A 25,354-nucleotide genomic window follows, 5' to 3' on the forward strand; every position below is an offset into this window, starting at 1 on the left:
CGCTCTCTCAGCAGCCCCCACCCTTCCCAGGCTCAAAAGTAAAGTGCTTTGTTCTCCCAGGCTCTTGTGTAAATGCAAATTAGCACAGCTACAAGACCCAAACCTAAGCTAACACTCTTGGCTTTGAAGGTGGTTTATTTCAGGAAGCCTGCTAATGTAAGGTGTGTATTCGAGCAGGGCCACCTGGAGTGAGAGCAGACGTTATATCCAGGAAGCTTGTCTACACAGGCTAGTTGTCACGTGGCCATTTGCTCTGTTTAGCTAATGCAATATATCCTTTAGGGGAATTATAATAATATACACTTTATCCAGAGCACCCAAACTACGTAAAGTCATGAAATGGGCTTTTGGTGAATCACCGTAACTAATTGCGATGGTCACAGATGCAATCGCATGATGCTAATAGTAATATCGCCACATGTACTAAAGAGTGAGTTTATCTAAAATGGCGCTTAGGTGGCCATTCGCAAAATGGCGTCTTGCGGCCAGTCGCAAGATGGTGTCGCTGCGATTCAATTTTAAACTGATCTTGTCTCAGCCAATAATCCAGCTTCGACAGTCCACCCTTTGATAGCGAACAACATGCTATCACAATCTGCTATTAGAATTTAATTTAGGCTTACATTTACATATTATTTAGTGTTATTATGGGATGGCACAAGGTGGTTCTTAATCCATCAATAATGTGTCTCTGAGTGGGGACATAAAACTACTATTATACGCAAACCGCGGATTTTGGAAGATCATGTGAAAGGTGTGGGGATGCACCAGTCTTATAAAAGCAGTCTTGAAGGGGAATTTAGACTTTACATTATCTGAGGTGTTTTAAAAATAACATTTCAATAATACATTCTATGCATGTCTAAATATATGTATACCAAGCATTTCAACATGTGTGAGGGTCATAACTTCTGGGGCTACTCTTCCCAGGTAACACAATAACAGTATTAAGATTGGTCAGACACTCCCCTGATTGGCATTGCGGTCCTCCTGATTCCACTCCATCAGCACTGCCATCAGCTCCCATTTCCTCAATCGGTCCTCCATCACAGACACTGAGTATCCCCATACAGATCATCACGACAGAAACTCTCGAAAAACAGAACTAGGATGACCACAGCAGACCACTCCATTGCTGGAAGCACTGATCTACACATTTCTTTAGCTCAGATATCTCACCGTCACCTTTTCAATCCTCCCGGCACAAGCTCGCAATCGACAGGTCCACGCCATCGGCCCTGTCTCCACTGGCCGGTTAACCTCCCTACAGTGAGCGGAATGGACCCACGTATCTTCCCCGGCCACCCTTTCAGGATGCGGTATCGTCAACAACGTCAGATACGGACCTTTCCACCGATCAGTCGAACAACCTGAACTAAAAAAATTTGGATAACAAATTCCCCAGGTTCGACATCATGACAGTTTGCATCAGACATATTGGAAAATAACATTTTGAATTTCAGTTGTTTTTACTCATCTTCGTGAGACACTGCACAGTAACCTCATTATCATATTCTCACTTGAGGCTGCCTGTTAAACAGTATCTCAAAGGGGGGACAGATAAAAGAAATGACAGTCTGGACGCTATTTGCGCTCGCTCGTCCAGAAAAAGGGGCTGGCTATTTAAATTGACCGTTCGCTCTTTGCGGTCTGTTGACGCCTCTATGTCTGAACGAGCGAACAAAACATGCGGACGTTTTTTTGTAAAAAACGCCCCCTGGCCGCTTGCATCATACGTCATCTCCGCTATTTATTAATCGAGTACATCGAAAGGCGTCTGAACTGCTCGCAGTGCTTGTGGTTGGATTTTCCTACCGCAATCATGCGAACAGTTCAGGCTAAGAGACAACCAAGTGACATAGTCGATGACGCTGCTTTGTTAATTATGCACACACTTAAAACGCCCATTTTGACCTTTTGGCATGCCTGCGTTCGGATCTCCACTCCCCGTTTTCAAGCACCTTCCCCTGTTACCACCCACAAACACCTCATCCTGTCACTTAAATTAGCAGGCATTCGCTATTTTGCGAGCACACGATTTTCGGCCGCACTGACTGGTTCGCGCATGCGTACTAAAACCCATACACATGCGCAGATGTGCGAACATCGCTCGGAGCGAACGAGCGGTCGCTTACGAGCGGCTCTGAATCAGGCCCTTGGTTTTATTACCCATCACCTTACACATGTTCTGAGAAACGTCACCTGTAAAATGAGTCCCCCTAACACTTTTAATAATTCTAGGGATATAGTATCTGCATACAGGTTCCTACAATTAAATCTTGTTATTAATAGCTACTGCTCTAAATAATGCCTGGGCCACTGGGTTAGATAGTATTCCGAGTATTCGACCTTAGCCTGGCATGGCTGCCGTTTATCCTTAGCAACCTTGTGTCCTGTGAGTGGGAGACAAAGCACAACAGTTTAATATCATTTAAACATGACCTAAATACAACAATAAATCGTCCACATCTTACACTAGAACAGATCCATCAGCAGGTTGAAAATATTGTAAACAGTCATATAAGGCCTGGGAGAAGATACTGGGGTTGCCTATGAACCCATGGGAAACTCGTGTTCATGTGTGGTGTTCTTCACTTTGCAGTACTTACTTATGTGTCCCACTTGGTGACAGTTAAAACATCTTTTTGAACGGGGTGGATGAAAGGATTTTTGTGGGAGTTGAGCAAGAGGAAAAGATGGTGGGTATGGGTAAGAATATGGGTATGGTGGGAGGTATGAAGTTTGTGGGTAGCATGAGACCTGTGGTTGTGTATGATATGTGGGGTAAGGATGTGTTTGCTGTGGTGTGGGATTGGTGAGGACGTGTAACTGTTCAGGTGCAGGTGTGTCGGTTGGCTGTGATGTTATTGTCATTCCTTCCAGAGCTTGGATACTGACAGCCATTAGTTTTTCGCTCTGGGTCTCTCTCTTCTTTGTGATATTTTTATCATGTTCTATGGCAGATTCTATGAGTGTATCTATTGTGACTCCCCTCCAGCCAGGTTGTGAGGTCTGAACCCGAGTCTTTAAATCGTCTTTCAGACAGTCCATGAGTACCGTGACCATCATTCCCCTGTGGTGAGTGCTATCTTTAATATCTTCTAACCCAGTGTACTTGGTGATAGCCTGCAGAGCCCAGTCGCAATAATCTTCTGCAGATTCACTCTCCTTTTGCTTTATGGTGAAAATTTTGTTCCAGTTAACTACTACTGGAAAATATATACCCAATTGAGTTATGATGCGGGAAATATTATCTTATATTTACTTGGTGCGTTAAGGGAATGTCACCATCCAATACACAATCCGTGATAAATTTTGTCACGTCAGTATTGCGTGGTAGACAGGCCCTTAACACCACACGCCAATCTTTATTAGTTGGCTCATGAGAATTACCCAAATTCCTCAAAAATCTTTGACATTTGGCTAGTTCCTTTTTGGGATCGGGGAAATCATTTATGATGGAATTTAGTTGTGCTCTTGTCCAAGGACAATGCATTACCACTTCCCTCGTGGGCACTATACCGTTCGCATCTGCATTTCCATTCGGAACGGTTATTGTCCGAATGGGATGCAGAACGGCAGCGCTGCTACCTTTGACCTTGTTACCTGGCTGGGGGTTTAATCTGTTGCTGCTACGTATGGTATTAACAACTTCCTCTACGGGTGCAGAGGGTGTTAGCACTTCCCTTGCTGTAACCGATGAAGATGGCGGCACCACTTGTGATTGTGGTGGTGCAGCATCTATCATTTGCACAGCATGGGAAATGGCAGACATTACAATAGGCTCATCATCCACATCATAAACATTTTCCTTATGGTTGCTTAAGAGAGGGTACAAATTGCTTGTTACATTTTTATGTGTATTTTTGGTAACTCTACTTGCACCTCCATCCACATAAGGTGGGGCAGGTGAGCGTGAACTGCTGGTAATACTCTCCACAACGCTACCTTGCCGCACGTGCGCGCCATTTTGCGGCTCGCCCGTATTGCAATTCAGCGTCACGGATGTATTCTCTGGCAATGTGCTCACAACGCTAGTTTGCGTCGCTTGCATATTTTTAAGCCACGCATCCCCTTCATGCTGCCACAACTTTAAACATTCATAATATTTTACTTTTTTCTCGCGGGAGCGCATCAGACTGATGTGATCCCGGACATTATTTAGTACATTTTTATCAAAACTACCAATTCTGGAAAAAGGTCTAACTCTCTTCATCATATTAAACCATAAATCACAATACCTGGTTGCATTGGCACCGTACTTAATATGCATAATATGCCACGCCGACCCAAGTGGCGCTTTCAACAGCAGCAAATCATTTAACATCTCTACCGATTGCTTGACCCTCATCCTGGGAGAACCCTAAGTTTTTCAATAAAGATTTAAATTGGTGAAAGACAATCTAGATACTCTCACTTAAGAAATTTCCAGATGCCCCTGCTCACCTACGGAAGAAATTTCTACATGCCCCTGCTCACCTACGGAAGAAATTTCTAGATACCCCCGCTCACCTATTATCTCTTAGCTCACAATCACAAGTTTCCTAGTGCGGCTCAACTACAATGCTCAAACAACCCAACCTAATTATTGAACACTGCAGTCACACTGAGAGCCGGTCCCTAACAAAAATAACAAACCATACACCTGCTCTGTGTACTAAACGGTAAGCTGCTTACCGAGCGGCTAGCATCTAGCCCTTAAAGATTATGCGGTACCTCTAACTGTAGGGAACAAGTTACCCCTACCAACAAATACTCAAAACAAATACTCACTGTTACACACTTTTTCCTGCGCAGTAAAATACACGTTAACCCAGATATTGATAACAATTGAAAAATGTAAACCTCAACGGCTTTATTTAAACACGTGGCAGCACAACCGGAAGTACGTATATGCTATTGTGCGACCAGTCGCATATACAATAATGCGACTACCACACAACCGTATGACAACTTTTTAGCTGCGTACGCAAAAATGCGTCTTTACTGTGCGCAAAGCTGCGACTCAGCCGCGTACTCAATACTGCGGCGCCCCTTTAAACGTTAGGTTCTATCAACAAAGGAAAACAAACTTTTTCCTCTCTTTTCCCTAGATTCTAGTCAGCTTCCTTGGCTCACACGGAAATGGATAGCGATCTCTTACCACAAAGCGGTTGCAGGTAAACCCTGCATGCGGCCACTCCACCCTTTGCTGAGACATAGATAACCGTATGTGCCGTGTGAGTAGGTAAGTGACTTCACTATGAGCCTCCAACTAAGGAATCTATATTTGAACCTCTATACACTCCTTCCTATACCTTCTAATATCCTGCCTATACCTTCTAATATTCTGCCTATACCTTCTAAGGATGACGCTAATTTGCGTACGTAGTCATACAGTAAATAAAGACTTAAGACCTGGAATCTGTGGTTCCAAAGCACAAAGTATTATTCAAGTAAAAGTACAGTCAGTTACACGCTATTGATCCATACACAATTCGCCGCAAAGGAATTATACAGACCCAAGTACAATATACATACGCAGCGCTCTCTGGTCCAGATGTTAGGCATCAGCAAGAAACCCCTCGTCAGTCAGCATTCAGCACGAAGACTAAGACCCAGTGTTGGAGCACACATATTTATACCCCCCAGGAATAGACAAAACAATAGAGAAGTTTGTTGCTGATGGGGGGATGCATCTGTTACAGAGCGTTTAACAGGCTGATTCAAATAGACCCAACCCAGCCTCCAACAACTGAGGGTCTCTGGTTTCCCACCCCATGCAACATCCTAACAGTTGTTCATATAATATACATTTTGTTGCTTGAAGTCTCTGCGGTCCATAAGTTGAGAATGCATGATGCGATCTCCACACCGATAATACCGGAATTCTGTTGAAAGAGTACGCATCAGTACAAAACCAAACACGGCTTACTTAGCATGTATAAAACCTTAGTTACCAAATAATCTTTATTTCACAGCATTTATACTAAATGAACAAACTTAAATCTTATACCTTAAAGCTTATGGAACCTTGTATGTGAATATGTAATGTGTGAGTATGCAGGGTTTGATATAAAGACGCTAGTTAACTTGGAGCAGATGCGTGCGCATAAAGCTAATGAACAGCGTTTTCATATAGGATCTTACGCATTCGCTAATATGCGATTAGTTACCAGCGCAATTGTGCGTATTAATGTGTGTATGAGAAATGGTGCACTTAAATCTCACTTAAACTAAGTGAACACCTAGCAGTGTGGAATGCTGAGCCTTATAGTTCCACACGCCCCGCTCTCTCAGCAGCCCCCACCCTTCCCAGGCTCAAAAGTAAAGTGCTTTGTTCTCCCAGGCTCTTGTGTAAATGCAAATTAGCACAGCTACAAGACCCAAACCTAAGCTAACACTCTTGGCTTTGAAGGTGTTTTATTTCAGGAAGCCTGCTAATGTAAGGTGTGTATTCGAGCAGGGCCACCTGGAGTGAGAGCAGACGTTATATCCAGGAAGCTTGTCTACACAGGCTAGTTGTCACGTGGCCATTTGCTCTGTTTAGCTAATGCAATATATCCTTTAGGGGAATTATAATAATATACACTTTATCCAGAGCACCCAAACTACGTAAAGTCATGAAATGGGCTTTTGGTGAATCGCCGTAACTTATTGCGATGGTCACAGATGCAATCGCATGATGCTAATAGTAATATCGCCACATGTACTAAAGAGTGAGTTTATCTTAGGTGGCCATTCGCAAAATGGCGTCTTGCGGCCAGTCGCAAGATGGTGTCGCTGCGATTCAATTTTAAACTGATCTTGTCTCAGCCAATAATCCAGCTTCGACAATACTAATACTGTTGAATCCAGATCTGGAAAGAGAACAAAACTTGGTGCAAATGATGTTAACTTAAAGATTTATGTAAATAGAATTAACTCTGTTATCGCCTTCTAGATTCATATGGGCCAAGTAGGCTATATCCTGTGCCAACAGGCTCTAGATAATACCAGGTGGACCACTGACTTGATCCACACTCAAACAAAAATGTAATGGATAGCGTACATCTCCGATGGTGTAGGGTCTGCGTATGATTGACATGCTGCGGCGTTTGGGGGGTGGAGTGGGGTATGTATGGGTATGTGTGGAACTTCTGAACCCACTGTTATATCAACTTATTCTAATTGATTCTTGTGCACTGTGGATTTCCTGCTGATGCATGAGACTGTTAAATTTTTTAGAAACATCTGTTATTGGATACATTTTTTACTTATTTATCAGTCCTTGAACGGTCAGCCTTTGCAGCAGTTTTATACATTATATATATATATTTTCTGCTCAATATATTTATTTTTAGTTATATTATTAAATGATAATGTATTGTTACTGGACTCCTGGTGCTAATTTGCATGTTTGGTCAATCACACTCAGGGCCCGATTCAGACATGAACGCAGTGGCGATTACGTATGCAGATCAAGCGATTGTCATCGTGCATGTGTATAAGCCGCATTGCACGTGCGCAGCAATAGCATTACGATTACAGATGCACATACCAATCCATCATAAAGTGAGTGACAGGTGGACTGCATTTGTGGGTGGTAACAGGGGGGTGGTCAGAAAAACGCAGACATGTCTGTACGTTAGACCGCTGTTATATGGGCGTGCATAAATTAGCCACTGCATACGTAGGATCAGAGCCCTCTGTGTGCAAGGAGAGCTGCCGAGCCTGCAGCTGGTCAGACCTACTGCAAGGGTAAGATGGCCTCTCAATGTGTGCCGATGTTACCGATATTTACGCAGGTATGCATTGTCGCACACATAGAGTCTATTTAATAACAAATCTTAATACCAGAGACATATTTTGTTTAGTATTGAAGTGATACTAAAGAATATGCCGTTGGTATTTAACATTACTTAACTCACCAGCGAGGTCCAACAACGTCCCCCTCCTCTGTGGCATCCTTCGCTCAGCTGTAGGCAGCCTAACTCTGCCAGCGACGGGCTTCTGTGTCATGCACAGGTGCGATGGTCAGTCTGCACATGTGCATGACAGTTAAACCCAGTGGGGACCTGGCAGTGTCTGGAAGGCTTCGCTGGGTCCCCATTGCCGGCAATGAGGATGGTATCACTGTTGCAATACAGTGACAAACAGCGTTAATCTTGACTTATCGCTGTTTGTTAAATATTGAAAAGGAGGCTATAACCCCTTTAGCTAGTGCTAAAGGGGTTATGACTTTTTGTTAAATGGGGGAGAATTTGATACAGAAAGCAGCTGAGTGAGGCCCAGTGTGGTTGACATACACCATTTTGATTGATACTAAAATATATATTAAAAAAAGAAGGGGGAATTGACTTTGGGCGACAATTCCGCTTGTTACGTGCAAAGTGGTTTTCTTAAAGAAAACAATATAAATCCAACACCAGGATTTGTGGGATATACATAAAACTTATGTGCAAAGTGCTATTAAGATAAAGTGTATGGTACAATAGAAGAGCTCTTTAAAACCATAGATCTGTGACATTAAGATATGTAAATACAACTGTAAAATGTAAAAAATACATTTTAATTCAGGGATTTAAAAACAAATAAGAAAACAAGGAACATGTATACAATAGAGCTGCTAAGCAAGGGAACATTTCCTCAATAAATAGCCAGTTCAATTAAAATACACAAATCAGTAAAAAAGGGGGAAAAAAGGTTTAAATAATATTAATTCAGGAAAATAAAATTAGCTTATCTGAGTGAAGGTATAAGTTTTTTGGACAAGGAGAGAGTTTCCCAACACGTTTCGTCTGCTGACTTCTTCATGAGGATGAAGGTTGTGGTGTAATGTCCACCTCTTTATACACCTTCATATCTCTTTAGGGACCAATTACTTCCGGGTTCAAAGTTCAACTATGCGCCCGGTAAGCTTCAACTGTGTTGTATATTAAATATAGAATGAATTGGGAAGAATATACCCAATGGGCTAAAACTTCCATGATTGAAGATGTTCATAAATCAGTGTTTATATTAGTTTCAGTGCTGGGAGTGCTTCCGCTCAGAGTCCGGAGCGATATGTCACTTCCGCCCTCTGCTCAGCTCCCAATGTTGCGTTTATACTTCTATCAGGTAGCCAGGAGTCCAGAGCACTTCCGCCCTCTTCTATTCGGCTCCGGATGTTGCCGCATTACGTCACTTCCGCCCTCTTCGTTCAGCACCGGATGTTACTGCATCACCTCTGTTCACGCGCTCCACTGTGGACACTTCTGGACTTCCGCCCTCACTTCACGTCTGGATTCGGTCTCTTGTAAAACCAATTACTTCCGCCCTTAGGATCCTGTATGTAGCAGACTTCCGCCCTTCATACTCTGCTCGTAATATATCCTCATGAAGAAGTCAGCAGACGAAACGCATTGGAAAACTCTCTCCTTGTCCGAAAAACTTATACCTTGACTCAGATAAGCGAATTTTATTTTCCTGAATTATTATTATTTTAACCTTTTTTTTCCCCATTTTTTACTGATTTGTGTATTTTAATTGAACTGGCTATTTATTGAGGAAATGTTCCCTTGCTTAGCAGCTCTATTGTATACATGTTCCTTTTTTTCTAATTTGCTTTTAAATCCCTGAATTAAAATGTATATTTTACATTTTACAGTTGTATTTACATATCTTAATGTCACAGATCTATGCTTTTAAATAGCTCTTCTATTGTACCATGCACTTTATCTTAATAGCAGTTTACACATAAGTTTTATGTATATCCCACAAATCCTGGTGTTGGATTTATATTGTTTTCTTTAGGAAAACCACTTTGCACGTAACAAGCAGAATTGTTGCCCAAAGTCAATCCCCCCTTCTTTTTCAGTTACATAGTAGTATTTCACCAATACTACATCTATTGACACGGAGCTGACGCCCACTTAAGGCATTGGGCTTATCCTCAACACTTACTAAAGTTTGGTGTTATTCACCTTTCACTTTCATTTATTGTGAAAATATACTGGCGCCGAATCCACATATATCCCACTAATATATATTAGTTCGCGAGCACCGAGACTATTTTTGCTTCTTTTTAAAATATCAAGTGGTTTCCCTGTCTCCGATAACCTGGGATCAAACTTGACGAATTAGCTCCTTAGTCCAAATGTTACCGTTTTTCAGTTCATTCACTCCCCCATCATATGTACCATGGCTCACAGGTGGCATTACATATATACATGACACTTGTATATCTGTGTGCGTCTGAGTCTGTATACGAAGCACAATGGAACTTGGTGTGACAGAAAGTGGCACACCGTATACAGATTCAGACTCATGCATACAAGTGTCGCATATGAAATGAATCAATGCCGTCTCATGAAGTGGTTTGTCACATACTATTTCAACTAAGAAGCTTTCGTTTGAAAAAGACGCTCAGCGCAAGCCGAGTCGCACAAGACCTGGCACACCTAGAAGGACCGCTTGGCATGCCTGCAGCAAAAGTGCATGAGGACACATCCATAACTTGCGTACAATCTTTTCCTTCCTTTTTTGGACATTCAACACCAATTGAAAATCCCCAATAAAGTTTTCTCATAAATATTTACAAACTAGGCAAATGACTAAGGGCATTATCTCCACGTTATAAACTGTGTATCATTTAATAACCCTGGTACCATTGCCCAAAGAGAATCACATATTGTATGGGATTTGAGACAGATGAAAGATAATGACTTTTGGGAGGAAACAAGAGGTAATATGGCAGATTCTTCTATTTGCATGTGAATTAAGGAGAGCACCTGTAAACTGCACTACCACTGGTACTATGTTACTACAGCCTCAATAGAATGAATTCAGGTGTTCCTGACAGATGTTGGAAAAGCTGTTTCACCCCTGATTCATACCCGCACATATGGCAGGACTACCTGAGACTCTCTATGTTCTGGCAAGACATCAAAGATTTTATAAAAAAGGTACTACAAAATTATAATTTCCTGTCACTAAGATTTCCATTCTCCTCCCACCACAACAAATGAATTCAACATATTATTCCAGCTGCCACCTTTTCACGTATTTTGTATTCTGTTGAGCTGCTAATAAAGTTTTAAAAGAAAAATGGATTTATCAGGAAACCAGCTTAAACTAGTTTTGTGTTTGTAGCTATAAGCAAAAATTGCACTTGTACATGTCCTTCTGTAATCCATACTAACTAAACTAAATCCATTGATTGCTCTTCCTAACTTCCTTCTGTGCTTTTCTGTCCTGTCTTTATATGATCAGGAAGAGTCATTTTACTGCCATATACCACAAAACCACTGCCTGGATACATTTCTAATGCAGATAGCACAGCAGAGGGGTGCTGTATCTCAGAACAGCTAAGTTTATCATTTCCACCTAATTATACATAGGTAACAATGAGGAAACTGGAAAACATAAGTAATGAAGGGCGTGCACAGGTCAATAAACCTACCTGAAGTCGCTTTAGGAAAAATATATTGCTTTTAATGCGTCATTAGGTAAATAAATAATTAAAAGTTTTGCTGAAACTCAGAGTAACACAATATACAAGGATCAAAGTATAATCTCATGAGCTGGTTAGGAATTGTTAATAAATACACTTGCTGAAGTAACAAGGCCAGAAATCCACTTACTCTGGATCTAATGTTTTCATTCCCAAAGGTCCCATTAGCTTCTGCTCTGCAACGTCAAGAGCTTTCCAGGCTTTGAGAGGAGTGAAGAGCTCTGGGGCCTGAAATAATTTTGTGTATTACGGCACAAGTGGTTACCATACTGACATTGCAAGTCTCTGCATCATGATTATACGTATGACATTAAAGTGGTACTGCCATGTGAAAAAAGCCTTCTCCATCTGCAGTTGGTTATCCTCCATTCCTCTTACAACCCCAAAGGACTATCAGGGCAAATGAAGGAAGGGGAGGGGGGGTGTAGCAGGACGACCAATAGCAGTGAATCGTCCTCCTGCTCACACCACCATGGCTGCCATTTTATCTAAGTTGATTTGCTTGGGATAGGCGGGGTGTGTCTGCACTACCACCTTCTGCTAAGATGAACGTTCAGCTACATACTGTAAATATATTATTACATTATAAAGGCAGCAGAAATACTAGTTACAGTGCTGCTACTTTTCCTATCTCTGTAACTCAGACAGTTTATATCTTCATTGTGCAAGAGCAGCACAACTCCGATAATGGCAATGAATATATGTTTGTATGCACATAGTGAACGAGTGCATTACATAGAAAGGCTTGTGTTTATTTGCTGTGCAGAGCACCACTACACACTCACCACCACCATGGCAACAGCAAAGTTTGGCCGCAGCTGGTAATCACACCAGGGACTGGATGCCCCATAGCTATCCTTGTAAATGCCGCGCTTGTGAACCAGGTCTGGTCGTTGTTCATTGGGATCAGAGGGATCTTCTGAGACATAGAAATATCTCTCAAAGTGATCCTGTATGCACTGGTTCCACTCTGAGTAGGTGAGCAGAACCTCTTTTCCTGGGCAAGACACAAAAACAATGATAAATGCAAAAATGAGAGGTGGATGAAACAATCACAACACCAGCGACATTAATAACACCTAGCACAACTAGAGTCCTATTACAGACTTAAACAGCAGACTATTCACAAATGTATGTTGTGTCCGCTCCACAGCCTATTATAGAAATCATACAATGCCATAGAGCCTATAAAGAGCTTCTTATTGGTGAAGGATGAAGAATTTAATTACTATCCCTCTCCTGCAAGTCTAAGTACATAACACTTTGCAGCTAAAGTTTCAGGTAGTAATAAAAATAAAATCACTATACATCTTTGCTGCAGTCGCATCACAAAGCCACTCTCGGCACGCCAGGTTTCGTGAGACAGTTAGCGTCGGGTGTCCTTTTTGCATATATTTTGTGTCTAAGTCGCAATGTGATGAACCAGCAGACTGTGCTGATTAATTTGATAATGCAACACCTGTATATCTGTGTGCGACTAAGTCTCTGAATCTGTATATGAAGTGCTACAATGTAGCCGCCGCAGCTTTTTTTATTCCAAGTTCCTTTACAGACAGATATACAAGTATCGCATATCAAATGGATCAACACAGTCCTCTGGTGCGTAGATTGTGACTTGATGCATTTTTGCCAAAAAAAGACGCCTGACGGTAGCAGAGTTGCACAGTATCTGGCGGCTCACTCACGCCAAGCAAGTCACGCTGTGTGGCGTATTGAGGCTAGATGACATCTGTACAAGTGTAAAATAAGTACTTTTGTTATATGTGAACACTATGTAATAAAGATAAACACAGGCCCAGTCTGAAGCAACAAAACTCACTATATAAATATGTTCTGTTTATGTACATTATGGGACTGCTGAGAACATTTTTGAGAAGTAAACACAACATAAACCTGAAAAGCTAACAATACATTCCTCTATGCATGGATGTATGTGATAAATTCCTGCTGCTTCTCACCGTTCCTCTGCACTGTAACTCCTTTGTATGGATAAATATTTTTCTCACTTAACTCCTTTAGCCAACGCACTGCAGATTTACTGAGGCCGACGATCTCCACGGCAGAGCCATCCCTAAATCGGAAATTAAAAGACAGTAATTCATCGCCATCTACTGTATGAATGCAGCCAGTGCAATCAGAAAAGGCCTGCCAGTAAGAAATTGCAGGTGTTACTGTATTATAAAGGTAAAACATTGCCTAACAACTGCCCAAATCAGGATGGCAGCAGGCATAGCCATAAATATTTTTGAAAATCTTGCACCGCAGGGTTTTCCACGCAGGCGTGAGTTTTTTGCTATTCAAATGGGCACGAGAATTTTACCAATTACTGGTCGGGAGCATGTGCAAAGGGGTTGGGTACGGGATGCTGGCGCCGGCATCCTCACAGGGTTAGAATACAGACACTTGTCAGTATTCTAACCCTCCCCATCTCCCTACCCTAACCCTCCCTCCCAGGTGCCTGACCCTAACCTCCCACTCCCACCACCCGAAACCTAACCATCCCCCCTTAGTCCCTATCCCTATCCCTCCCCCTAATGCCTAACCCTAATCCCTCCCCCTAACCCCACTACTTACCTTCGAGATTCCGGTGGTCTGGATGCCGGCGTCTGGATTCTGACAGGTGTCGGGATTCCGTCTCCGGCATTCTGAGCACCGGAATCCCTGCGGTCGGGATTATGACCACATCCGTGCAAAATTGGGACAAAATCCCTATTTCAAGCTAAAAATGCGAGGACTTGGTTCAGAACCCCTCGGACACCCTCCTAATGACTAATTAGGCAATTGGAAGATTTCAATTAGCTTAATTGGTTCATTAATTGCATGTCATTTTTGGGGTGAAAAAAGTGGCCTCAAATTACCCCAAAATGTACTTTTTTTTTTTTATGCACCCCCAAATTTAACTAAAATATTTATTTAAATGGAAAAAAAATTCAAGTTGATCTCAATTGACTCCAGAATCAACTTTTTCGGTAATTTTTTTTTTCTAATTTTTAGTTTTATTCATAGTTAATTAAGCGAAAAAAGATTGCTTTTTATAATTTTAAAAAAAAATTTTTTTTTTTTTTAAAATGCACAAATCAGCCATTTTAACATTTTAAAAGCTTAAACAATTTTTCTCTGGGATCATAATATACATTATTTAAAAATGCACAAATCAGCCATTTTAAAAGCTTAAACAATTTTTCTTTGGAATCATAATATACATTATTTATATTAAGTCATTTTTTTATTATTTTCTTTTAGGGAACAGGCTGTTCTCCCCATGTTTTTTAATTTTTTCACACAGGTTTTTCTATTGAATACTGCGGAAATAAGAAGCGTGCATACCCGCGGCAATTAAGAAATGGTCGCAATGTTGAACGTGAAAGTCCGGACTAATCTTGGATGTGAAAATCTCATGGCCAATTGATTATGCCCCATGGTTTTCCAATTTGGATGTTTTCTGCCAAAATGACTTGACAATGTGCTTTATATGGCCACCACAGTGATTATTTTGAAAATGCAAAATCCAGTCTGCTTATGTGTTTGTGTTGAGTGGGGGAGAGAGAGTGGGTCAGTGCTTGTGTTATGGTGAATGAATGTGGGAATTGTGGTGTGTGGGTGTATCAATTTGAACCTTAGAACTGTATATATCAATCTGTTTGTCTGCATCCTTACATAGGGTATATTTGTATGTAGTATTGTGGCTGCAGTGAATTTCTTAGTAGGATATTCAGGAAAGCTGTGGGTAACAAAGCATTAGGTTACTCGGACTGCAGAATCATATAACTAAGGATGCCTGTGGGTGTCACAGTGCATATTAGCACAATGCAAACACTATCAAAGTGCAAACCATAACAGGAATCACTTCATTAGAGAGGGAATGAATGCTTTGTACACAGATTACAACCCTCATTACATATTCTACATAGGTCAGGATTTCTGGTACCTTGGAGTTGCTGGAATTCCTCTATTTCGAGCTCTTTCACTTTCCCCCATTTTGTCCATCCAGGTCCCACAGTTCAGCCGGTTCCCTCCAAAAACAAAACCAGTCACTGGATCCACCCCAGCATTGATATTAAAGCCTGTAAAGCAACACCAGAGTAAGGTAAGAGGACAAACAGGTTGGAGGTATATTACATGGTAATATACAGTATAAAGGACTCACCTTCATCTCTCATGTTCCGGTCTATTTGGGGCCCAGCGTTCCTCTCCCGGAAGTTGATTCCTTGTGCATGGTGCTGCAGAGCCTCCTGGATAACAACATAGAGGGGCTGGTCCTGTACAAATAGAGGGGATATTGCTTTGTAATCACTAGTGCTGAGTAAAGGATAAAACAGACGTGGTGAGACACTGCCACATTTTAAAGTATGTAGGGTGACATTACAGTATGTATATTAAGATTCATGTCCTTTGTGGCATAACTAGTGTATTTACTCACTGCCACCTCTCTAATAGTTCCTCTTTTGTTAAATACAGTACAGGCCATAATGAATAACTGCCAGAAGAAAATACAAATCACACACCTGACTCCACCATATGCCCTGCGACTCTGCTGCTTAATATGTAAATCAATTCAGTTAGTATGCTAGAGCCTGGCCAGGGAGAAGAATTGGCAGGGGAGTGACGCCCTTACAATATCCTCACATGTGGCATACAGAAGTGTTTAACTGACCCTTCTATTTTCCCCTAAGACCTCACAACATCCCGGTTTGCTCATGACTGAACACCACTATAATGTTTCCTGCAATTCCTTTTTTTGGGTCTCTTTTATGGTTCTCATATAAACCTTAGAGATCCTGGGGGAGTTCAACTAGTGCCAATGTCCGCAAAACTGCCAATTTCAATGCTGGCATCCTGCCGCCATCAACATGCACTTTTTCCTTTGCTTGCCATTGATGTAAGTCTTGGTGATATACGCAGCCGCACATCATGACTGCATGTCGATGACAAGTGAGTTGCCCATTTGGGATCACTTACAACCTGCAAAAGTGCCGCCCAAATGCTTGTTTGTACATGCCAGTATGTCTAGTTCTAAGGCAAAGCACATCTGCCAATCAGAGGAGTTGGGCAGATTTGGCATATTCCTTGCTAAATGAATAATAGTTGTATGAGAGTGCTTACATACACTGTAGTATAGAATACAGATGTAGGGGGCGATATATCAAACGTTCTAAAGAGTGAAGAAGTGGACAAGCAGAGAAGTTGCCGTAGCAACTAATCCACTTCTAGCTATCCTGTATCAAGTACATTCTATAACATGATAGGTACAAGCTGATTGGTTGCTATGGGCAACTTCTCCACTCTTTAGAAAGTTTGATACATCTCCTCCTTAATATTGTGGGATTGATTTATTTACATAAGATAGTGGAGTGGAAGGAGTGTGTTTACAGGGGCATCCCCTGCTTTGTGGGAAACTACACAGCCTTTTCCACCCTGCATAACTATTTTAGTTCTCCATCACACAGACGTACAAACTAATAACAGGATGCATTTTGCACCTCTCAGTTGCACTAGGTGCTATACTAGGTGTATAAAACGTTACATTCACATATAAGTGCCACATGCAATATACATTCCCAGTGTTCCCTTACTCGCACAAGATTATATACATTAGGCCAAACAGATCAATATTGTAGGAGAAAAACTGTATCGTTAAACTAATGAAAAGGGCTGTATTAAAGTAATAGCAGTTTGGTCTCTTATGTGACATTTTCCACCCTGCATAGGTTTCCATAGTATCTACCAACCCACAAAACTAGGCAGTGCTTGATGCGCCTTTGGGCCATGCACCTTGAACTGGACTTGAGTATATAAAGCAGAATGATCAGTCAGTAAATGCTTTGGCTCCTATATGGTCTCTAAAAAAAGAACAGAAAATGTTTTTCCATCTTGGATTTAATCAATTTTCTTAACATTAAACATATAAACCATAACATTGCCCACTGAGCAATGTCATCACATGAATTAATATACAGTCAATAATCACCCCTACCAGTGGTAAGAATGGATAACTGGTGATTATATTCTTAGTTTGTCTCCAGGTCAATCAGTTATCAGAACATTTTGAGAGAAAAAAGAAAAACGTACCACTTCTCCAGCTGCTGTCGGGGAAGAATCATCTTTGGGGTACATCCTGGAGACTGGACACTTCAGGATTGATATGCCGTTCGGAACAATGTTACAGTAGTCTTGTATACACTGCAGCCACCACCACACAGCATCACGGCAGTTATACCTGGCATACGTGCCCTGGCCAAGAAGGTTGGGGATTAGCCCATGTCTCAGAGTGCCGGCAAATGCAAGAATGATGTTTCTGAAGACACAATGGTTACAATTATCCACCAGAACATCAATACAAAACTGCAACAAAAAACACATCTACTCAGATAATTAAATTAAAGTGAATACTGACTGACACTATTCATCAAATAATGTCTGCATGGATCTTGGGGGGTAGATAAACTTTTTTCCTCATTCATCCAATTAGGGAACATTGCATCATGGGTATATAGAGGGCCTGATTCTAAGTAGGACGCAGTGGTGCAATGTTTTTCATCTGCGCATGGGGCTGCACCGGGCATGTGTCCAGAGGTGCAGTACAGTTTCAGATGCACAGTTGCAGTGTATAGGAAATGTAAGGGTGTTCCTGGGAGGTGTATGGGATGTAAGAGGGAGGTGGCTAATCAGAAGCATGGAGATGTTGCATCTTATATGGGTATCACAGACTTGTTGCCAATAGTGGATGCGTAGAGATACTGAATCGGTCAAATAGGAGGCTGTATTCAGATGGATTATCTGCACCTGCCATAGGAACGGTACAAGTTTGGCTGGTGTGACTAGAGACGCACTAAGCAGGAATGCCGCATCTAACGATGCTCAAAGTGGGAGTCTCAGTCCTTGCAGATTCGGACGCATGGTTGTACACCAGGGAAGGGCTTTGCAGCTGCATTATCATAAAATCGCAGATGTGACTTCAGCAAAAGATGCACAGATGACCGCGCCTGCGTCCGACTCTGAGACAGGACCAGAGTCTCCATTAGGACTTTGGTATTTTAAAAATCTGTAAATGCTTTCCTCCTCTATACCCTCACAACTGTCCCACACTCTATTCTCCTGTCTCACCTCTGTCCTTTCCCAATTAGATTGTAAGCTCTTTTATGAGCAGGATCCTCAATGACCTTTCTTTTAAGTAATTTAATTTGTCTACCTAATATGTCTCTAATGTGTGCTTTGCTTTCCCTACTGTCTGGCACCTTAGAAATAAAAAAAATATAATTGTAATAATATCCACTTGATATCGCAGTGTGTGAGGTCCAAAAAATGGTGTAATGCATGATAATGATCCAATCTAACAAAAATGAATGGATTATCAGGACTGTGTGAAAATGCTGTTGGAAGATAGCTGCTATCAGACCACTGCACTTAGAGGCCTCAGCATAAGCCAATAGCTTGAATGACCGTATTATCTAATTGTCCGCCTACCTCTGTGGCCATACTGGCCATTAATATTGTCCATCCTATGTGTGGCAAACCTCACTGAGGATAGTGCTGCATAAGATGGGTAGTATCATGGCATGAGGGCGGGAATGGAGGCAGCAGCTAGTCACAGACAGAGTATGTGTGGAAACAGCAGGGTCCCCTCCGCTGTTACATCCACTGTTTGGTCATGTTGCATTTCTTTACAGATAAGTTGAAATGTCAGCTAGGGTATAGTTCAAAATGATTTATCTACCTAGCCTCAATTTTGCGTCCAGTGATGAGCAGCAAACCCCTCAGGGATATGAACGTGTCTCTCCCCCAGCAGCGGAAAATCCCAGAAGAGAAATGGGGAAGACCTAGGGAAAAAATGAAGAACATAGCACAAAGCTCTAGGGGTTTTATTTGTTTGCACAACATAAATGAATAAGAAAATATGTAAATAAAAAGCTTATGGTAAAAAAAAAACTGATATCTAGTGGAAACTACAAATCCAGGAAGCCACAGGGGCTACATTACTAGCACGAGCAGAATTGACAAGAGTACGGTAATATAGAATATAGAGAATAAAAAAATTGGTCTAATATGAACAGCTGGTCAGCATTTTCCCTATAGATCCACTACAACAAACACAATTCTTAATCAAACGGCATCTTGGAACATTCACATACAGTATATACAGTCAGGGCCGGTTCTAGACATTGTGGAGCTCAGGGCGAAAGTTTACAGTTTTGCCCCCCCCCCTCCCCCCAAAAAAATAACTTTTCTTAGATGGCGTTCCTCTGCGTGTGCTGAAAGCGCACGCGCTTTCAGAAAGGGGGCGTGTCCTTGCGGAACACCCCAAATTCATCACACTGTGGCGAATAATTGCTATGTGCAGTAATGCGCCTTACATAATAATGCCCTTTATAACACATTATGCCACACACAGTAATGGCCTGTATAAAACATTATGCCACACGTAGTAATTGCCTTTATAACACATTATGCCATATGCAGTAATGCCCTGTATAAGACATTATGCCATATGCTGTAATGCCCTGTATAACACAATATGCCATATGCAGTAAGAACCTGTATAACACATTATGCCACACGCAGTAATGCCCTGTATAATACATTATGCCACACACAGTAATGCCCGGTATAATACATTGTGCCACACACAGTAATTCCCTTTATAATACAGTATCCCCAATTCAAATTATGCCACACATTAGTCCCTTATTCATGTTATGAAACACAATGGTGCCCCTTTTCCACAATGCCCAAATTAGTGCCCCTTATACACAAGGCCCACAGTAGTAGTGCCCCTAATACAATGCCCACAGTAGTAGTGCCCCTAATACAATGCCCACAATAGTGGTGTCCCTTATAGAATGCGCACAGCAGTGGTGCCCCTTACACAATGGCCCCGGTAGTGGTGCCCCCCATGCAGTGCCCTCATTAATAGTGCCCACAGTGGTATTGCCCCCAGTGGTAATGTCCACAGTGTTAATGCCCCCATTGGTAAAGTCCCCTAAAGTAGTGCCCCCATTGGCAATGCCCCCAATAGTAGTGCCCACAGTAGTAATGCCTCCTATAGTAGTGCCCACATTAGTAGTGCCACCTATAGTAGTGCCAACAGTAGGAATGCTCCCTATAGTAGCACCCAAAGTAATAATGACCCCTATAGTAGTGCCCACAGTTGTAATGCCCCCATTAGTAGTGCCCCTTATAGCAGTGCCTCCAGTAGTAATGCCCATTATAGTAATGCCCCATTAGTAGTGCCCCCAGTATTAATGCCTCCATTAGTAGTACCTCCAGTAGTAATGCCCCCATTAGTAGTGCCCCCAGTAGTAATTCCCCCTATAGAAGTGCCTCCAGTAGTAATGCCCCCAGTAGTAATGCGCCCTATAGCCATGCCCCCAGTAGTAATGCCCCCTATAGCCATGCCCCCATTAGTAATCACCCCTATAGCCATGCCCCCAGTAGTAATGCCATCCTATAGCCATGCCCCCAGTAGTAATGTCCCTTATAGTAATACCCCCTATAGCATTGCCCCCAGTAGTAATGCCCCCTATAGCCATGCCCCCAGTAGTAATGCCCCCCTATAGACATGCCCCCATGCCTCCCTTCTGAAAAAAAAATACAATTTAAATACAAACACAATACTTACCTTAGGTCCCGCTCCTGCGTCCGCTGCTGTCTGACCGTGGCTCCACCACGGATCTATGGGAGAGACGTCATGATGTCCCTTCCATAGTGCTCTCTGCGGGAGCCGAAGCTCAGGAGTGAGTCCCGGCTTTCGGCTGCCGCTGCAGGGAGGGAGCCGGGTGCCCGCTGATAACAAATATCAGCACGCCCAGCAAATGAAGCCTCCCTGCGGCGGCTAGCACGGGGGGGACCGGCGCTGTTTTTTGTTTTTGTTTTTTATTATGGGATTTTTTTTTTTCCTTCTGGGGACTCAGTGGCACCCTATAGGGGCCGGCGCTCTGGGCGATAGGCCTGTTAGCCCGCCCCTAGAACCGCCACTGTATACAGTATAGGTAAAAGCTACTGTCCTCTGCATTAAATTAGTGTACGCAGGGAATGGTTCAAAGTATCTTCAGAATTAATCTCAGTTCCTGACATTTGTTTTAAATAAATTCTGTGATATGTAATACAGGTTGAGTCTCCCATATCCAAAATGCTTGGGATCAGGGCTATTTTGGATATCGGAATATTCTGTATTTTGGAATATTTGCATAATATAATGAAATATCTTGGGAAAGGGACAGAAATCTAAACATAGAATGCTTTTATGTTCTATATGCACCTTATACACACAGCCTGCAGGTCATTTTATACAATATTTACAATAATTCTGTGGCTCAAAAAAAGTTTATGTACATGCATGAAATTAATTTATGTTTCATATACACCTTATACACACAGCCTGAAGGTAATTCTATACAATATTTTTAATAATTTGTGCTTTGAACAAGATTTATGTACATTGAACCATCAAAAAGCAAAGGTTTCACTATCTCAGTCATGCTAATAAAATTCAGTATTTCGGAATATTTGGATATGGTAGAATCAACCTGTAATAGGTTTTAAAAATAAAAGTGCAATAGGCAAAATATTGTACCATCAGGCACAATAAACTTAGGGCCTGATTCAGAGCCGCTCGCTATTTGCGGTCGTTCGTTCTAAAACAAGGGGTGGCTATTCAAATGAACCGTTCGCTGTTTGCGGTCTGTTCACGCCTCTATGTCTGAACGAGCGAACAAAACTTGCGTTCGTTTTTTGGAAAAATACGCCCCCTGGCCGCTCGCATCCTACGTCATGTCCGCTATTTATTAGATTAATCGAGTACATCGACAAGGGTATGAACTGCTCGCTATTCTTGGGGTTGGTGTTTGCTACCACAATTTTGCGAGCAGTTCTGACTATAAAATAACCCAGTGACGTGGTCAATGACGCTGCTGTTTTAAATATGCACACCCATAAAACGCCCGTTTTGACCTTTAAGCACGCCTGCGTTCTGATTTCCACTCCCCATTTTCAAGCACCTTCCCCTGTTACCACCCACATACGCCTCTTTCTGTCACTCAAAATAGCAGGCATTCGCTATTTTGCGAGCACATGAATTTCGGTCGCACTGACTGGTTAGCGCATGCGTATAACGATCCGTACGCATGCGCAGTTGGGCTAACATCGCTCGGAACGAACGAGCGGCCGCTTACGAGCGGCTCTGAATCAGGCCCTTAGATCTGTGAATTTTGAGCCATGAGAGGTTCATCACGACACATACAATGAGCACAGATCATTTTTTCTACATTGCTGAAGCATTTGATGCATTGTGGAAGGTTATGCCAAGTTTTTTTTAGCCCTCAATTTATTCTATAATATAGTAGCTTCATATCACTATTATTCAGATTAGGGACAGTGGTTCATATTTTCATGCTAAATACAGAACGTTTTATATCCAGCTTTGTTATAATACTCAATTTAAGAGACATGTTTAGACTCAAAGGAATACTGAGACATTGAATGACATGGGTTGGGTATGAGACAGTCGGCTTTCCGACAGTCAGAATCCCGACACCCATAAGGATAGAAGGTAAGACTAACCCTTACCCCTAACCCTCCCCAATGCCTAACCCTAACCTCCCCCCCTAGTGCCTAAACCTAACCTCCCCCTCCCCGCACCCTAAACCTAACACTCCCTCTCCCGAAGCCTAAACCAAAGCTCCCCCCTAGTGCCTAAACCTAACCTCCCCCTCCCAGCACCCTAAACCTAACACTCCCTCCCCGAAGCCTAAACCAAAGCTCCCAACTAGTGCCTAACCCTCCCACCAGTATTTCGCCCGTCGGCATCCCACACGCCGGGATGCTGACTACATCCCGAATGACATACACGACACTGTACCTGCCTTTTATTATTATTACCCTATATTGATAGGGCGCCAAATGGGGTCCGTAGCATTGTACAAAGTACAAGCATAAGAAGACAAAAACAATATATACAAAGCAACATATATGCAAATATAGTAACTATAACTATAATAAAAGTCCTGGCATGACCTGTACCCTTGTTGATGGGCGAAGCAGGCAGATCCAGAGTCACAGAGAATACCAAGAGGGAGGAGACGATGATGAAAGTAAGGAAAGTAGGGGAGACGTTCAAAATGAAACAGGAGAGCTACAGTGTTAAAATAGAGAGAGATGTCAGTGCCTACTGCCATCATGTGGAAAGAGATATGATAAAGAGGTCTCTTCCACTGCAAAAACTCATATAGACCAACAGAGGAGGTCCGGTTACATTTGGTAAAATATGAGCCACATGGGGAAGAAAATCACAATCTACCTATGAGACCAAACATTTATTTTAAATCTAGATATAAATTATATAGCATTATATTTGATGCATGTGTGTCTGCCTTTCCATCATGTTTGCTTAGCACTTACTGTTTTATTTCCCTATAGTTTCCTGTATAAATATCTCATTAAGCAGTACTTGAATGCCTCTGTAACATTCTGTGACATGTTCAGTGATGCCCAGATGCTCCTTTAAGGTTTCCGAACACGTACTTTATGAAGCTGGCCAGATGATATACAGATGTGTCCTCATACATCACGAGTGAGCCACCAGGTCCCGTGCAACTCTGCTAGTGTTGGGTGTCTTTTTTTTGCCGATAATGCATCTAAGTCGCAATGCGATGCAACTAGGACGCACCAGCAGACTGTGCTGATTAATTTGATTTGTGAATACTCAGTCTGTAAACGAAACTTGGAGTGCAAAAAAAAAAGGCCGCTTAATCGTAGCACTGCGCATACAGGTGTCACATATAAAATTAAGCAACATAGGCCCTCATTCAGAGCCACTCGCTATTTGCGGTCGTTCGTTCTAAAACAAGGGGTGGCTATTCAAATGAACCGTTCGCTGTTTGCGGTCTGTTCACGTCTCTATGTCTGAACGAGCGAACAAAACTTGCGTTCGTTTTTTTTAAAAATACGCCCCCTGGCCGCTCGCATCCTACGTCATGTCCGCTATTTATTAGATTAATCGAGTACATCGACCAGGGTATGAACTGCTCGCTTTTATTGGGGCTGGTGTTTGCTACCACAATTTTGCGAGCAGTTCTGGCTCTAAAATAACCCAGTGACGTGGTCAATGACGCTGCTGTTTTAAATAGGCACACCCATAAAACGCCCGTTTTGACCTTTAAGCACGCCTGCGATCGGATCTCCACTCCCCGTTTTCAAGCACCTTCCCCTGTTACCACCCACATACGCCTCTTTCTGTCACTCAAATTATCAGGCATTCGCTATTTTGCGAGCACATGAATTTCGGCCGCACTGAGTTGTTCGCGCATGCGTATAACGATCCGTACGTATGCGCAGTTGGGCAAACATCGCTCGGAGCGAACGAGCAGTGACTTGCGTCCGGCTCTGAATCAGGGCCATAGTCTTCTGGTGAGTTGTATTGCAACTTAGATGCATTTCCTGCAAAAAAGACGCAAGAAAGATGCTTGGCGCTAGTACAGTCTCACAGGACCAGGCATGCAGATAGAGGCTGTTTGGCGCGACTGCAGCAAAGATGAGTGAGGACACATCTGTAGGTATCAGACGTTCAGCATGCATCTGTGGACAGAGACGCAATTCCCGGTATTGTGATCTCCAGTGCAACCATGCACAGGACGTTGACAGCGTGAATTTGGAGTCACGCCCACTATTACAGTATATTTGAAACTCACCTGGCAATCGGTGCTAGGTGATTACCCTCTGTGCCTTGGAACTGACCGACTCTTTACGTCTGTCTGGTGTACTGCTATTTGAACCTCTGTTTACTGACCCAGCTATGTTTACCAGAACTTTCTACCTGTGCTACTCTGTGGATTCTTGAGTACCGACCTGACTTTGATCACCTGGACTTCCTACCTGTGCTACTCTGCTTTTTTTTAACTGCACATAAAA

At 42.4% G+C, this 25,354-nt stretch overlaps 1 protein-coding gene across 6 annotated transcripts in view; it reads right to left on the minus strand.

The window, feature by feature from the left end:
* The window catches only part of AGL (amylo-alpha-1,6-glucosidase and 4-alpha-glucanotransferase), a 142,233-nt gene that overhangs the window by 3,931 nt on the left and 112,948 nt on the right, over nt 1-25,354 (minus strand). For all 6 annotated transcript variants that reach the window (XM_088481992.1, XM_088481998.1, XM_088481997.1 and 3 more), the window contains exons 25-31: nt 19,167-19,269; nt 17,522-17,747; nt 15,600-15,711; nt 15,381-15,516; nt 13,411-13,523; nt 12,238-12,449; nt 11,583-11,680 (exon numbers count right to left, since the gene is read on the minus strand). In XM_088481992.1, the coding sequence (XP_088338118.1) occupies nt 11,583-11,680; nt 12,238-12,449; nt 13,411-13,523; nt 15,381-15,516; nt 15,600-15,711; nt 17,522-17,747; nt 19,167-19,269 (1,000 nt within the window). The remainder of the gene's footprint in view (nt 1-11,582; nt 11,681-12,237; nt 12,450-13,410; nt 13,524-15,380; nt 15,517-15,599; nt 15,712-17,521; nt 17,748-19,166; nt 19,270-25,354) is intronic.

The sequence above is a fragment of the Taudactylus pleione genome, unplaced genomic scaffold, assembly GCF_031769625.1.
Source record: "Taudactylus pleione unplaced genomic scaffold, aTauple2 ptg000017l, whole genome shotgun sequence".
Classification (NCBI taxonomy): domain Eukaryota; kingdom Metazoa; phylum Chordata; class Amphibia; order Anura; family Myobatrachidae; genus Taudactylus; species Taudactylus pleione.